This window comes from Hyperoodon ampullatus (assembly GCF_949752795.1).
Source record: "Hyperoodon ampullatus genome assembly, chromosome: 15".
NCBI lineage: Eukaryota > Metazoa > Chordata > Mammalia > Artiodactyla > Ziphiidae > Hyperoodon > Hyperoodon ampullatus.
Genome location: NC_136928.1, coordinates 57,508,252 through 57,525,260, shown reverse-complemented (window position 1 = coordinate 57,525,260; position 17,009 = coordinate 57,508,252). Strand labels below are relative to the sequence as shown.

The 17,009-nt window shown below is 35.9% G+C and overlaps 1 protein-coding gene across 3 annotated transcripts in view; it reads right to left on the bottom strand.

Annotated features, from left to right (window-relative positions):
• Positions 1–3,160: 3,160 nt before the first annotated feature.
• MAP4K3 (mitogen-activated protein kinase kinase kinase kinase 3) overlaps positions 3,161–17,009 on the bottom strand; it is a gene marked incomplete at its 3' end in the record, with an annotated part of 191,680 nt that continues 177,831 nt past the window's right edge. For all 3 annotated transcript variants that reach the window (XM_079721504.1, XM_079721506.1, XM_079721505.1), the window contains 7 exons: positions 15,932–16,035; positions 11,770–11,941; positions 9,854–9,922; positions 9,683–9,775; positions 6,461–6,531; positions 3,917–3,972; positions 3,161–3,248 (listed from right to left, as the gene is read on the bottom strand). In XM_079721504.1, coding sequence (XP_079577630.1) covers positions 3,161–3,248; positions 3,917–3,972; positions 6,461–6,531; positions 9,683–9,775; positions 9,854–9,922; positions 11,770–11,941; positions 15,932–16,035 — 653 coding nt within the window. The remainder of the gene's footprint in view (positions 3,249–3,916; positions 3,973–6,460; positions 6,532–9,682; positions 9,776–9,853; positions 9,923–11,769; positions 11,942–15,931; positions 16,036–17,009) is intronic.

Here is a 17,009-nt window from a genome sequence, read left to right as displayed (position 1 = left end):
CTACCTCATTGGGCTGTTCTGGGACTTCAGTGGGAGAATCTATGTAAAGCATGTGGAACAGCACAAACACATGCATTGGGCACTTATTATTATATTTTGTATAGCACACTTTTATCCTTCTTCTAGTAATGGTGAAAAGGGATACCTATCCTTTATTTCCTGGTCTCTACTGAAATTGGGGACATACTAGCAAGATGAATGATGCCAATAAGGCCCAGAAACAATTGATCTCATTCTTCTCAACACCAATGTCTAAGAAACTAGCTAACAAGACAGACAGCTTTAAACTTCAATGAAGATGAAACAGATCTTTTCCAACATTTCAGTCAGTGGCTCTCTTCCTTTTGAGTGAATAAAGATCCTCAATCAGAAGTTAGTGGGTGCATCCTTATTGCATTCTTTTATGTTTTTTTTTGCGGTACGCGGGCCTCTCACTTTTGTGGCCTCTCCCGCTGCGGAGCACAGGCTCCGGACGCGCAGGCTCAGCGGCCATGGCTCACGGGCCCAGCCACTCCGCGGCATGTGGGATCCTCCTGGACCGGGGCACGAACCCATGTCCCCTGCATCGGCAGGCGGACTCTCAACCACTGCGCCACCAGGGAAGCCCTCTTATTGCATTCTTAAGTGTCATCAAAGATTATTCTGAGGCGAGTGATACTTGGACCACACTCAGAAACACTGATTTAAATTCAATGTTGGGCCAGTGGTTCTCATGAAGAGCTGCACATCAAAATCATTTGTATAACTTCATAGAAACATAGGTTACTGGGCCTCTATCTCAAAGACTGATTCCAGGGGTCTGTATACATAACACACAACCAGTTGTATACGTTATCTTCTGGAAATATTTTGAAATGCTTGACAGTTAAACGTGAAAGTTAAATTTTTTTGAGATGTGACCCTTTATATAATTTATAGGACTTGGAAACTAGAAAAAACAGTGGCCCAGAAAAAGGATCAACAACCTTGTCAATAAATGCCAAGGACAGAATATTGATTTCTTGAAAATCTTTTCCATGAGTCTGTTTTTCAATAAACTGATGATAATGTTATACTGATAAAGATGTGTTTTTAAAAGTCATTATTCAGTTAGTAGTGCTAAGATTAGTCAGAATGTATTTGAGCAGAGTGATAAATGTACACAGCTGCTATGATTATTAACAACTGTATGATTTAGAAGTCATTTTTAGATAAGGAAACTGTTCTGGAGTTAATTATCCAAGGTCCTAACAACAGGCAGAAGCATTAACAAGAGTAGAAATGTCACCTCGTGATCCCCAACCCAGTTCTTCCCACATATAATCTTCCCCCGCTTGCCTCCAGAACTGCATTCTCCCTTCCTTTCTCTAACCCAGGAGTCAGCAAACTCTTTCTATAAAGGGTCAGATGGTAAATATTTTAGGCTCTGTGGGTAATATAGTTTTTTGGGGAAAACTGTATTTTTTGCAAAAGCAGCTATAGACAACATGCAAACGAATTTGTTCCAATAAAATTCATTTATAAAAATAGGCATTACGCAGGATTGGGCTGAGAAGTGCAGTCTGCCGAGCCCCGCTCTAACCAAAAGATTATGAATGTTTCACTAATTTTCCTGATCAGGAAATTGAAGATTCTACAAAAGATGCCCTTTTCACAAATGTGGGAATATTACCCCTTTATGAAATTGAGGAGACAGACCAAATAAAAAATCAAGATCTGAAGGATCAGAATGGTTACTTAAGGATTTTAGAATAATTAAAAAAACTTTTTCTCCTTAATGTTTTAGTCTCACTATATACAGATTAAGCCAGATGACAAGCTACTATACAACAGCATGTTAAAAAACATGTTTATTTTACACTATGTACAATCAGGAACATATTTAAAAGCACTGTCAATTAAAATAAATGAAGAACATAAATCACAATTTAGTTTGTTCTTTGTGTATATATTCACATTAAAATATAAAGAACATATACCAAAAAAGAGCCAAGGTGTGCATTTTTCTAAAACTTGGTATATAAATATTCCACTGGAAAAAAGCAATCAAAAATGACTTTAACCAAAACTAAGTTCCTGTGATGTGTAGTAACCATTATATTGTTTATATGAGGTAGTAACTAAATTATTTTGGCCAAGTGTTAATACTCTAAATCAAAAGAAACATGAAAATGATCATAAAATAAGGCCAACAAAAGTAAAAATCCCACTAGAAATTTGAACCACTTTGCTCTATGGAATGTTATAGTTCTTCAAAGTGATTATAAGAAATGTTTAGTGTGGACTCTTTGATAATGCTAACTTATACTTTGTGCATACCGTAATTCAGACAACTGCAGTGCTACATCACGGTACCGCTATTCTGTGATTCAAAAATTTTTTCGAAGGTATTGTTTTTAAGCACAGACAAGCAATCTTACAGGATTCTGCTGAAATATAAAAAGACCAGTTACTACAACAGGGGGTTAATTGGTTTGTTTCACATAGAAAACAATCCAAATACATTTTTAAAAGATGCTGGGGAGCCAAATGCATATTGACGATGTCACAGCTTACTTTTGTGACTTAATACATCACATATCAATACTTTGTGCAAATATAAACACACCAGTGTACTTGCATTAAAATTAAAAACAAGATTATAAAATGATTACAGCCTCCATTACAGTTTTAAAAGTTACAAGATTTATCTTCATATTACTAAATTACATATAATAAAAATACAATAGTGTTAAATGTACGGTTTCATTGCCAGCATCCCATTTTGTAATATAGCCGCACCCAAGAATATACTAAAGGATTCTTAAAATATTAATCCCAATTGCATTTTCATCAACATTTACATCTGTACAGATAAGACACTTAACTTGTACATCTCATAAAATACATTATCTACATAAATTCTTAGTGTATGTCTTCAGCAATATGAAGTTTCACAGAAAAATACTGCCTATATGTACAAAGATTACATAACAGTGAATTAAGCACTTGTGTGGTTCAATATGCTAAATATATCCATACCACTTAAAACAAAAAATTTCCCCATCTTGTCTCATGCCACAATAAATTACAAGTAACTGAAGCCAGGTAACTGCAGCTTTTGTACAGCTTCAAGCATCCGTTAATGTTGCAGTGGTAGTGTTCTTTCTCTCTAGAGTTAACTGTCAAAGCACAGCATTTCTCAGTAACTGTTTTCATGACCCGCGAGGATGTATAAATTGCTATTTGCTGTGGGGTTATCGGTTGGCCTACTTTCCAAAACCACGACCCTAAAATAACAAACAAACAAAAAACATACAACAAAGTTATTCTTGAAAACTAATGTTAGCAGAAAATTCTTCCACTGCTTCTTCATTGTATGCCTCTAATAAATGCTCCTTATCTGATATGTGGGCCGAAACCATGTGCAAATCAGTATAATTGAAGAGTCAGTTCCAGCTCTGGGAAGTACACCTTTGTTGCCCACCACCTCCCACCTCTAAGCCAGTGCTGTCCTAAGAGTCAGAGGGGTAAAACCTGTACTAGGAATAAGTTGGGGGAACCTAATTCTTATCATGAATTCTAAAAACAATCTGTAGTTCAAGAATCAGAAAGTAAATAAGAATAGAACTCCAAATCCTATTGGTACTAAAACTGAAAACTTTTCTGTTTGCTAGCATATGGTATCTCCTCTTTCTTGTCCTGTAAATCATACTTTAGATATTACGTTTAATGCAAAAGCAGTACTGACAGATCTATATATTCTTGGTAACTGGAAGATCAGGCACATTCTCAAAGGTTTCATAACTTTCTGACCTGTGAATTCTTATATTATGAAAAATATAATGTTGAATATATTACTGTAGAAATTTCAATTCTCTCAAAAAAGAAACCAGTTTCATGTTGGATTTATAAAACATGTTTAGAACTATGTATTTAATACAACTCCTTTTCATACCTGTCAGATCCAAGCAGTCTGAAAATTCTCGTGCTATCTGAAATTTCTTGTGTGACCTGTTCAATTAAAATATCAATTTAATTTCTGAAATGAAAGGCACAAAATTTTATATGGGCATTTAATTTATAACTCTATAGAAAAGAAGCATAATTCCTAAGATGGAAATAGATCCCTGTATGACTGTTAACTTGTTAAATCAGCGCATAAGTGCATCCATTTGTTAGTCCAGGAAAAATTTGGCTAATTTTGAATTAATCATAAAACATGAGAGTAGTAAACCATTTGCTGGCCTACAGACCTCAATGGAAAAAGTTAAAAGCAAAGCACCTAGTTCGTTTTATTTATCAGAAACCTCCTGTCAGTCACCTTAATGCTAATAGCAAGACTCTTGCAGCAGTAAGCCACTTAGGTATGGTCCTTTCACTTAAAAGGCTGCAGTGTGGTATGATGGGACAAACTCATGACTCCAGTTTAAATCCCAGTTCTCCCACTTACTAGCTGTGACAATTGCACAAGGTATGTAATTTGTTGGAAACGGTTTTACCTTCTGCAAAATGGGATAGACAATGTTTACTGTGCAGTGGTATCTTGCAGTATTTTTGTAAGTATTAATGGGTATAATGCCTAGCTAAGGAAATGCTCAGTAGATAACAATTCTCTTTCCCATTTCTTTCTAAGTCTCCTGAAATAATATTTTCTAATGGCATATGTCCTTAAAGAAGTCCTCAGTGTGACCAATTACCAGTTGGGGAGTTAAGACTAAGTCTACAGGAGAAAGAGAAACCCACTGTTTATTGCTTACTGAAAGCAAAACATTCCCAATTATAATGGCAGTAGCTTCTCCCCAAAATTTGGTAGGCTGAAAAAACAATTTGATTTTGAAACTGAAATTATTCTGGAAACAGCAGTCAGTGATTCTTGACTTCTTTTGTAACTTAGCACACCTGAAGGATACAACATGCTCACTTCAGTAGTAACGGTTCATCATCATGATCTTCAAAGTATTCAATATTTTGGGATTTGCCTACTTGAAGGACATAGCATTTTTGGAGAGGCTGTATTTAGTAAGGGCTGCTTATGTAGTGTGAAAAAGCCCCTCAGGTGATTGTTCGGGCAAACTATCTTTTTTAAACCATTCTCTTGTATCCTATGATGCCTTTCTTTCTCTGCCTGGTGTTTATTAGCTGTTGACTGTTCTTATCTCCAGGCTCCATTCCCTCAGGTGATTTAAAAAAAATCTTCCTGAGAGGTGAGCCCTCTTGCGGGAATTACTCTTAGAAACATACTGGCAGGGGACTTCGCTGGCAGTCCAGTGGTTAAAGACTTCACCTTCCAATGCAGGGTGTACAGGTTCGATCCCTGGTTGGGGAGCTAAGATCTCACATGCCTTGTGGCCAAAAAACCGAAACATAAAAGGGAAGCAATACTGTAAAAAATTCAATGAAGACTTTAAAAGTGGTCCACATTAAAACAAAAAAAAAAATCTTAAAAAAAAGAAACATACTGGCATCCACCTTTCTTGAATACTTACTATAGGCCAGGCATTGTGCCAAGCACATCACATACTTCCTTTTGTTTAATCTTAGCAACGCTATGAAATAAGTACTATGCTGTTATCCTCAATTCACAGATGAAAAAATACAGGCAGAGAGAAGTTAAGTGATATGTCAAGGTCACACAGTTACTGAACAGCAGAGTTGAGACTGAACCCGGGTGTCTCCTCAGGAACCCACGCTCATGATCATTCTGCTATACTGTTTACTGGTTAGAAGGAATGCTCTGATCTTAACAAACGACAGTTTAAAACACAAATGAGCTATTTTCTTGCTTGAGGCACCTAATGTTTTCCTTTCCCTCCAATGCTCAAGTAAAAGTTACTACTGAGACTGGCTTGGGGTTATTGAAAGAACTTAGGATGATTTTACTTGCCTGTAATATTCTAGGAGGCAAGTACCAGTCTTGTTCATGCTTATAACCCCAGCACTTTCTGGCATAAATGATGAACTGAATTAAATATCTCATATGACTGGGAGTTCAATTATTCCTGGAGTTAAATTAAGGTAGGAAGGACTAAGGAGGTAAGAATACCAGAAATAGGCAAGGTGGCTTCAAGAGAAATGTGGAACCCTTTACTTATCGTCTGCATTGGTCATTATTTCTGAAATACAAAGTAGAAAAGGTGCTTCAAGACAGAGAGAGCCTGCATCAGCACTCTTGTTCTAGGTGACGGCCTGGGAAAGTTGAAAGAAAATCAGAGTTGGCTCACTTTTAGCAGTATTTAGGAAGTTCTTGTTCTGATTATCTGGAAGCACATAAAATAGGCACTGAAACTGTTTGACTGAATGGACAGAGAGAGGTTGCTATAAAGTATGCGCCATTAATTTTATCACTAGATTGAATATAGAAAATATCAATAAAATGAGCAAATCAAGTATTCCTTGCATCAATCAGGAATTTTCCAAAGTTAAAGAATACTGTGTGATGTAGAATTTGATCATGCTTCATGACTATTTAATGGACATAATTTTTTAAAAGATTACTTACCTCATTAGATCTAAAACTTCTACCTTGCATTCCATGTTTCCAGAAAGCTAGCACACTGTCCTGCAGGCAAACTAGCAGGCAAGAACAGCTCAGTTACTGTTAATAGTACAAGAGTTCAACTGATCAGCATTATTTCATCCCTCTTTCTACCTTGCATAACAATATTTCAATTAATAACTAGTGTTAGTCATTCCATATTTATAATGGCATCTTTACCATACTGCCTAGAACTACACAGTATACACTATATACTACTATATAGCATAAATACTATACAGACTTTACTCATCTTTTTGATAAGAAAAAGAAAATTCACTGAAAATATTTTTTGCTATAGAAATTTTTGTTTTGATAAAATATTTCAAACATATAGAAAAATATGAGAATAGCCTAAAAACACACGTATCCACCATTTAACTCTCAAATCCTAACATTTTGCCATATTTGCTTTTTGTTTTAAATAAAAATGAATACAGCCAGCATCCCTATAAACTCCTACTCTAGTTGTATTCTAACCTTTCCTTCCTCCCTGAGATAACCACTGTTACGTACTTGGTATCTGTTGTTCTCATGCATGTTTTTACTATTACAACACAGTAAGTTCACATTATCAGTGTAAACTTTATATTGGATGTTTCCAACTTTTATACATTTAGTATGATGAACCAAATGATGTTTCTAATTTTTTTGTTACAAAAATGCTGCAATAAACATTCTTGTACCTCTTCTTAAACACATGTACAAAATTTTCTCTGGGGTAGACACCTAGAAATAGAATTACTGGGATACAGGCATATATGCCTTCTAAAAATTCTAGTTTTGCTTTTTGTATTTACATATTTAATATATATTTTTGTGTGTATTCAGCGAGGAAAAAGTCTGATTTTGTTTCCTGCAGATAACCAATTGTACTAGCATCATTTGTTGAACAGGACATCACTTCCCCACTGACATATGATGTAAATTTCCAATTACACGTAGGTCTATTTCTGAGCCTTCTCTTCTGTTCCACTCTTCTATTTATCCCTGTGTTGATCCCACACTGTCTTAATCACTATAGATTTATAGTAAGCTTCAATATCAAGTAGGGTAAGTATTCGTCAAAATTTATTTTACTGTTCTTGGCCTTTAGCTTTTCCATATGAATTTTTTTTTTTTTTTTTTTGCGGTACGTGGGCCTCTCACTGTTGTGGCCTCTCCCGTTGCGGAGCACAGGCTCCGGACGCACAGACTCAGCGGCCATGGCTCACGGGCCTAGCCGCTCCGCGGCATGTGAGATCTTCCCGGACCGGGGCACGAACCCGTGTCCCCTGCATCAGCAGGCAGACTCTCAACCACTGCACCACCAGGGAAGCCCTTCCATATGAATTTTAAGATCAGCTTATCAAGTGGCAGAAAATACCTTACTGGGATTTTTATTGCAAATGCACTGAATGTGTGGATTAATCTGTGAAGAACTAACATCTTTCCCATATTCAGTGTTTCTATCCATGGACGCGCTGTAGTTTATTTGTTTAAATCTTCTTTTATGCTTTTAAACAATAATTTGGAATTTCCTAGATGATGGTCTTAAATATGTTTGATTACATGTCTTACTGGCATATCAGAAAGCTATCCATCTGTGTTACTCATATCTAGCAACTCTGAATTTGCTTACTGGTTCTAACAGTTTAGAGCTGTATATTCTAGTAGATATTCATACCATCAGCAAAAAAAGGACATTTTACTTATTTCTTTCTAATCCTCATAGTTCCCTTTTCATAGTCCAATGAGACTATGTTGAAATGTGATGATATGTGATGACAGCAAACATCCTTATCTCATTCTCCAACTTAATGGGAATTAGTTTAACCATTAAACACAATACTTTTAATAGGCTTTGCTAGAGGAAGGACATTTCCTTCTACTCCTAATTTCTAAAAAGTTGTTTTTTAAAAAAAAATCATGAATGACAGATTTTACTGAATGCTTTTTGTGCATCTACTGAAGAGTTACATAACTTTTCGCTTTTAATCTTTAATGTGCTATATTACATAAATAAATTTTCTGATGTTGAACCATCTTTGCTTTTCTGAGGTAAAGTCTACTATTTGATGATATGGAATTCTATTTGCTAGTATTTTATACGGATTTTCCAAAATCTATTTTCATGAGATTGGGTAATTTTGTCTTCTGTATAATTTAACTGATTTTAGTATCAATAGTGTTAAACATTGATTTATTCTGCATTCCTTCTTTGTCTACAATCTGAAGCAGTCTGTATAGCACAGGAACTATTCCTTCTTTCAACAGTGGATAAAAATCCCCTATAAAACCACGAGGCCTTATGTGGGGAGAGTCTTGATTAGTAAGCACCTCAAACCACAAGCCTGGCTCTGGTTCCCCATCTCCTGTGGGACACTGCTAGTCTTCTTTACCACTCAGGAATGCATACTACTTTGAGTTTCTGTTCTTTGTCTTCTTTATTGAGCTAGCTATGTGTTTTTAAATATGGATTCCATTTTAACATCTTGAGCAGATGTCCCTCAAAACTGACTTATTATCATCAGTGTTTGCTTGCTGGGAGAGAGGCATTCTAACTGGGAGAAAGAATAAAAATAGGACCAAGAATAAGACAAATGAACTATCTGCCCTTGGCCCTACCATCCGCCAATGCATATACATGCAAATATCTTTACTGATAAAGGACACCAGAAAAACTGTGTATGATCATTTCACCTTATTTTTCCTGAATGTAATCATTTTAGAATACTGATTGTGTAAGAAATCCGTTTTCAGAAAAAACTCATCAAGCAAAATGTAAAAATGGCAAGAAGGAAATTCCATATACTTATGGATCTCTGATCAGGAGCTACAACAGCAAAAATACAAAAGACTATACTGAGTACTAAATTTTAAAGTACTTATAGGGGAACTGTGCAGGAGTCTGGAGAAAATGGAAATTCATAACTAGGTTATGAATAATGATATTTAATTATTTATTTTGAAAATGTCAAATCTGTAGGGAAAATAACATTATTTACAGATTATGTCACAGTTGTTAAACTATTTTAGAGAATGTGTAAAAGCAAAGACTGATATTCACCTCATATTCATTACATCCTACAATTTAAAAGAATGAGCCCTTAGTAATATATTTTTATAATTTCAAATAAGTATTAGACTAATTATTTTAAGCAGTTCATAATGCAATCAAACAAGAAACACAAAACTCTGGCTTACCTATTGACTCAATCTGGAAATCAAAGGTGAGTTCTGATGATAGTTTTCTGCTAGATTTTAATCTTCCTTGGAGATTTACTATTTTTATACAACCTAGAAAGAAAAAAAGTCACTCAGAAACTAAGATTAAAAAAACTCATTAAGATAAGATATTCATAAATAAAAACTTACAGTCCAAGCATACAAGAATGGTATCTCTCTCCAGTTGGGTTACATGAGTAACACTTGTCTGTGGGGTATCTACAACACAAAAAACTCAATAAAACTTAGAGAAAACAGTAATATTTAAAGCAGAGACATTAAAAAAAGAATTCTGAACATCACTAAATTTGAAATGGATATATATTTTTAACTATACATATGTAGTGGTTAAGCCAGGTGGCTTGGATTCAAAATTTGATGCAAGAGCTAAACTAAGTGAGTGCTTAATGGAGGGTTAGCTATTGTCATTACTATTGGTGATGCCACTATTTTATTCATATGTGAAATTAGGAGTCTAATCTTCTGTATTATGGCAATGATTAATTTCTGCTTTTAAGCTTAGAAGGCCAGGGGATGTGCTGTGTACGTCATTATATGTGGTGCCTAGCACATGCAATACATATTTGTTGAATGAATGAATCAGACAGTCAAACAAATAACTTCAGGTCCAAATGAGTTAAGAAAAAACCTGAAGTATTTTGAGAAGTATGAAGCACCATAAAAATGCATAGAGGCCCTATTTTTATAATAATGATTTAAGAAAGTTTTCACAAACTGAAAATGTTTAAATGACATAGTTTTCCAAGAAGCAAAAAGTAGGATATCCCAAGCTTTGTATGAACATCAAAACTGAAACTGCTAAACTACAGGCCTTTGTTTCTGGAGAGTGGGTCTGATCCAAAGTCTAACCTGCCTGTTTTCTACTTCCTACAGTATTTAGAATCTTAATAAATCCATGGATGGCTGTATTTCAGACCTTCACACGTATTTTAGACCTGGTACTTCTGTAACTAACCAGGGTTGGAAGGATATGGAATAGGCCTCCTGTACATCAGGCCAACGAGATCTTTGTGACTCTTACACACTTGGTGAAAATTAGTCAAGAAGCCAGTCTAGCATTACTAGATAGAAAGCCAGGAAAATGAGATTTACAAATTGCTTGTAACTATTAGTTCCCGAACACTGGAGTCATTTGGAGATCTGCTGACACCCAGCTGCTGGCCCCAGATATTCTTATTTAATCCAGGGTGTGTGTGACTTGAGGTATCAAGAGTGTTAAAAGCTTCTCAGGTGGATTCTAATGTGCAGCAGAGTTTAGGAAACCACTAGCTTATAATTTCAGCTGATACAAAACCCTAAACATACTTTCTGTCTCTTACTCTGTCTCATCATCTCAAAACCAGAGATGAATTATATTTGTCATGTTTAACTTCTAATAAAGGGATTTCATTATGGTAAGAGAAGTAATCAAAAGTTCCTGGGAAGGAAGGGACAAAATTCTTTTGTCAGGAAATGAGGCCCTTCATTCAACAATTAGTAGAAAAGGATTTAAAATTAAAATGCTTGGGAGAACTAAGACAACTGAAATTCACTAAATAAAATATTAATCAACCAACAATCCCTTCTTGTTAAATAGGGAGGAAGAGATTAGAAAGCAGGAGTTCACCCTGTGTCTCAAAGGGAAGATGGGCCTCTAAAGGGAGAACTTAACAGAGAACTTAGGGGCCCCAAAGAGAAGCCACAACAATGTGTCAAGGGCTGGCCATGTTTTCCTTCAGTAATGTGTCCTCACAGGAAAGCTGTTTCAAGTCCCCTGGGATTCAGCAAGCCATGAAATTGTCTTTAGACTTTTGTGAATGTCTGTGATCCTTTTTTTTCAATGCCAAAAAAACTCAGTCTCAATTCTTTTCCTTTTGTTAACACTCTTTCAGGCTTCCAACAAACTCCTGACTAATCAATATTTACTGGCAAATTGGTGCTTTAACATTTCCCTTAGTTGCCAAAGACTCTGAACAAAGGGCCTTTGCAAGATTTTTAAAAATAACCTTTGCCTAATGAAAGATATAGTAAATTTATTACTTAATAATTCATTAAAAATCACAAACCTGATTCTGTAAACCATGAAGAGGTAGAATTTGGATTGACTGTTTCAAATCGAACCACCTGGTTGAAGTCTCTCCCTTTACTGACACCAACACAAACTAAAGGGTACTCCTGTTCAGGAACGACCAGCATTTCAAACATTCTAAGTGGACACGGTATAGGAAAATCTATGTGCTAGAAAAAACCAAAATATATTAAACAAAGGAAAACAAAAGCAAAAAAAATTTCATGAGAACACTAATAAGAATTTTTAGTTTTATGAGAATATATAAAATAGTACTCTCTACTATAAAGATTGGTTCTTCGCACAGAAACTCAGGGTATGCAGAAAATCTAAATTAGAAAGTATCTTTATAAAGAATTCAGGTTAAGCACTGCAAAAATTTTTTAAGTTAGAAACCACACATTTTTCACATATTGGGGTGAAACAGACTTACAAATCACCTGTCCAACCCGCTTTTTTCAGAGTTGGAAACTAAGACCCAGCAACTGGGTGGCTGGCCCAGGGTCCCCCCTGCCCCCACCCTGTGTGGCAGAGTCTCCTCTCTCCTAATCCCAGGCTGCTTCAGTACTACTCCTCTGCCTTCTTATCCAGCTGAGCAAACATGGATGAGAAAACTGAAATGCCAATGAGCAAGAGACATTCCCCTTAGAAGTGTGGACAGAAAAAAAAAAAACAACTACAAATAAGAGAAATTTAGCCCTGTATTTCAAGTGGTTCTATTTAATAAATTAACTTAGTTAAAATGCAACCCATTTTAATTTTACCTAAGTTTAAAATTATTTTTATTTTGCTACAAAGAGACTAAATCCACACTCTGAAAGTTTGGAAAAATAGAGGAAAACATTAACTTCATTAGTAATCAGGGAATAAAACCAAGATAACCATACACACCCACCAGAAGAACGACAATGATAAGGGTTACTCAGAGAAGAGCAAACAAATGCTCCTAACACTGATGGTGGGAGGATAAACTGGTGTGACCACAATGGTTAATTACAATACCTATTAATGCCGAGATACACATCTCTTAGAACCCAGCAATAACACTCTTAGTTATACACTCTAGAGAACGTGACTACATGCACGCACAGGAGACATGCAAAAATATTCACAAGCTGCATTGCTCAGAATAACAAAAACTGGAAGTAACCCAAATGCCTATCAATGGTAGCATGGATAAAATGATGACACATTCACACAATGGGAAATTAGACCACAGTGAAAATGAACAAACTATGGCTATATCCAACAGCTACACAAATATCATGCTGCACAGAAGTGAGACCCAAATGAATATATACTTTATGATTCCACTTGTATACAGTTGAAATATCAGGTAAAATTAATGCTAATATTTAGAAGTGCATGCTTACATGGTAAAAATGGAAAACAAGGCAGCTGTTTTGTAGGGGGTGCCATGGGGAGGTCTGAGGCGCTAGCAACGTTCTTCACGATAAAAAGGTTTTAAAAAATATATTGGTCTTAACACATTTTATTAAGTCTACTCTTAATATAGTTTATATTTTTGTTGCTCTTATAAATGGGCCGTGTTTCCATTATACTTCCCAAGTGGCTATCGTTAGTATCTCTAAAAACTACTGAAACTGATTTATTTTTTACTCTGGTAACTCACTGTAAATTCTAAAGAAAATAAAGATAGAGAAAATAAACGGGTGAAATGGGGCTCCCGTAACTACTAGTCTTAAAGTGTCAGAAGATGCAGTGTGGTCCTCATGGCTGGAACGTGAAGCTCTGTGCACACCTGTCGTTCCCACATTCTTCCTTCCCCGTGACTGCCCGAGTGCCCCCATCCCAGAGGTCTAGACACTCCTTCACGAACGCTCTCCAAACACCCTCTCTGGGAGCATTCCCACCTGGGGATATGCTATGGATAAAATCTGTCCTATTTTTAATAAGGTAAAACATTTAAAATAATTCTCTTTGAAATGTGGAGAGAGCAGTAAGACAGGAAGAAAACAAATGCTTCCGTATTTTTTCCTCAGTAAATATGAAAACCAACACCTTGTGAATACTTCTACTTAGCTTCCAACAATAACTAAACAATATGTATAAGTCATTAACAGAAGAGGATTCCCATATAACAGTTTAAAATCCAGTTGCTATTGGTGATGGTCCTTGAGGGCAGTGACTATATCTTACTCTTTATCTCTCTAGTTAAACAACACTGCCTGATTTGTAATGAGTACATGAATGTCTGCTTCAATTTATAACTTTTATTTATACTGAAAATGTAGTCTAGAGAAGCAAAAACTTACTCAGAAATCTCATGAGGAGGAAGTATATGGAAAGCATAAGAATGTTTTTGAACATACCTGGTAAGAGTTGTAGTATAGAAAACATCAAAAATACTAATTGAGATAATGCCAAACGTAGAAACAAAATATACATATAGAAATCTCGAAGAAGAGACACAGAGAAAGAACTGGGTTAAGATGAAGGGACATGAATAGGGGCGTGTAGCTCAGGGAGTTTAAGGAAAGTGGGAAGAGCAAGAAGTCGTGAAGGAGGCCTGCAAGTAGAACTGTACTGTAAGTCTAACATCCTAGAATACTGGCAACAGGCCTCATCAGTCAGGGGCAGGCTCCCTGGTACCATCTACCCAGAAAAGAGAAAACATGGATGGATAATTTTTAAGCTTCCCATGTCTTCAAAGTATATTTTCTCTCTTGCATGCTCTGAATACATAAAATTCCTTTAACAGAGAAAAGGGTCTTTCACTACATATTAGGATAAATAGTTTAACGTATCAGGTAACACGTAAAATTCATTCATGCTAAGGTTTAATCAGACTATTAGTATCCATGAACAACTGATGTAATGAAACTGTTTTCATTCTGATAGAGGTTAGGAATGAAAGGAATAGGAAGGACATACTAAAAGAGACTAAGGAGGAAGACAGGGAAGGAAAGGGCTGTAGAAAAATAACTACATACACTTTACCACTCCATCTAGGACACGTCATGCTTTTTGTCAAACAGGCAAGAACAAAGAGGAACTGAGAACAAAACCATGTGGCCAGAAATGGGCTGGGTTCAGAAGCTCTGCTCTGGATAATTTATAAGGCTATTTTCCCTTTCAGTTTTTGGTTTAAAGAATTTTTGTTTCAGTGAATTTATTTGTGGAAATATGACCTCAATGGGTTGTAAATTCTTGAAACTCTTTTTTTTCATTTCTTTAGCCCTAGTTAATTTTGAGGTTAATAAATAAGGATGTGAAAATTAAAACTAGATTCCCCACTCATAAAATTTTAAATAACAGAAGCCAATACTTTAAACATCCTAACTCTATATTATATAACTGAGGAAGAATGCACTCCAATTATATTCCGATCCCAACTGCTATGGAGATATCAAATGCTCATGAAATAAGACTACTTACTCTATATAAAATAGTGAAGAAAATAGCTTAAAAAATTCATTTGGTATTTCCTTGGGGTGACTGAGCCAGCACTTCATACATTTTAAGTTAGTTTTTCCTCTAAATTTAAGTTATAGCTAAATAATATTAAATGTTTTAAAAAATATTAATTAAAGGGACCTCCCTAGTGGTCCAGTGGTAAGACTCTGCGCTTCCATTGCAGGGAGCATGGGTTAGATCCCTGGTCACGGAACTAAAATCCCACATGCAGCACAGAGTGGCCAAAAAAAATTCTTTTTTCTTTAAAGATTCTAGAGAAACTAAGGCACAAAACACCATCCATGGGAAGGATTGGGCAAATTAATACATAGGCATATATCCAAAACAAATAATTTCCCCTTCATTATGGTTATCCCTTGACTTTTTAAGGCCAAATGCCAAGCTGCAGGTTGTCCCTCTGCTGTGATGGAGCAGGTCAACCAGAAAACATATTCAAACAATATTTCACTGCTCTCTTAGTACCTCCTGTTCTTGACATCAGACTGTGTATGTGATCCAGTATTTCCAGCTCCCATTGCCATATCCCTGAACTATTTATCTAGTCTCTTTCAAAACTTCTATCAGGCCAACTGTGTTTTTTATAATTGGGCAGATTTTCACCACTCTGCCATATAATCCTAAATTATTACATTAAATCTTGAGAATTAACTGGAAAAAAAAGTTTCTGAAAGAACAGGAAAACTGACAAGCTTTTATACTAAAAATGACTTAGGCATGCTTACCTTAATTAACATAAATTTCTGCATTGGTTCAACCCATTCTAATAGAACAATGCTAGTCTGAAGTGCCCCACATAGGTATTTGTGGCCTGTGTAAGGATTTCTCACTGTCAAGGCAAAAAAGTATATGTAAGTTTTCTTATAATACATAAAAGTCCTTACAGTAACACTTGCATACTTCGAAAACAAACAAACAAAAGTTGACTGCCAGTTCAATTTCTTAATTAGACTGCAGAGTGAAAAAGAAATGCTGTTTCAGGTAGTAGCAGGAAACTCCTTTATCACTTGCAGGATTTTTATGTGTATTCCCAAGTGAAAATGCTGGTCATTATGGGGGCTGGGGGCGGGAAGAAGAACTTGAGGTCTTGTGGTAGCAGAAAGATTAGCAAGATCCTGAAGACAGGGTCAAAGTAGGTTTGGGGAGAACTTCCCAAATTGATAGCTGCAGCACACGTAGGGGCAGGTGATTCAGTGTGCTTTTTGGTAGTCATGTTCAGAGGCAGTAATGCTTTGGGCCACACTACATGAAGACATTAATCAAGTCTCAAGATACAGGTTTACAAACAATAAAACTGAATTGCCTCAGAGTTTTTTAAGGGAGGAAAGGAAACTGCTTTTGGTTTTTCCTAGAGGCAAATCAACCAGCTAGCTGTTACGGGGGTTGGGGAGGACTTTCGGCTAGTGCTGTGTGATCAGGGAGACTATAACCTTCACATCACAAGCATAACGTTTCATCTATTAAAGGTATGAGAATAAATAATAAGTATGCCGGGTGAATAAATGTAGTCTCATAAGCCATTACAAAGCAAAATGGTGAATGATCAGTAACAGGCTCCTTAGAGAACAGGGTGTGATCAAGTACTGTAATAAAGTCATTCTCCATTTATCTAGTCAATAAATTATCTGCAAAACAACTACATGTGCAAGGTACTATATGAACATAGAATGGCCAATACATTTATTTTATTTAAGAGGAAAAATAAACTATTACTGGCAGAACGTCCTGGAGTAGTACTGTTTTCCACTAGATTTAAAAATGTGCCTCTCAGCATCTTCTTACCCACTCTGCAAAGCAGGAGAG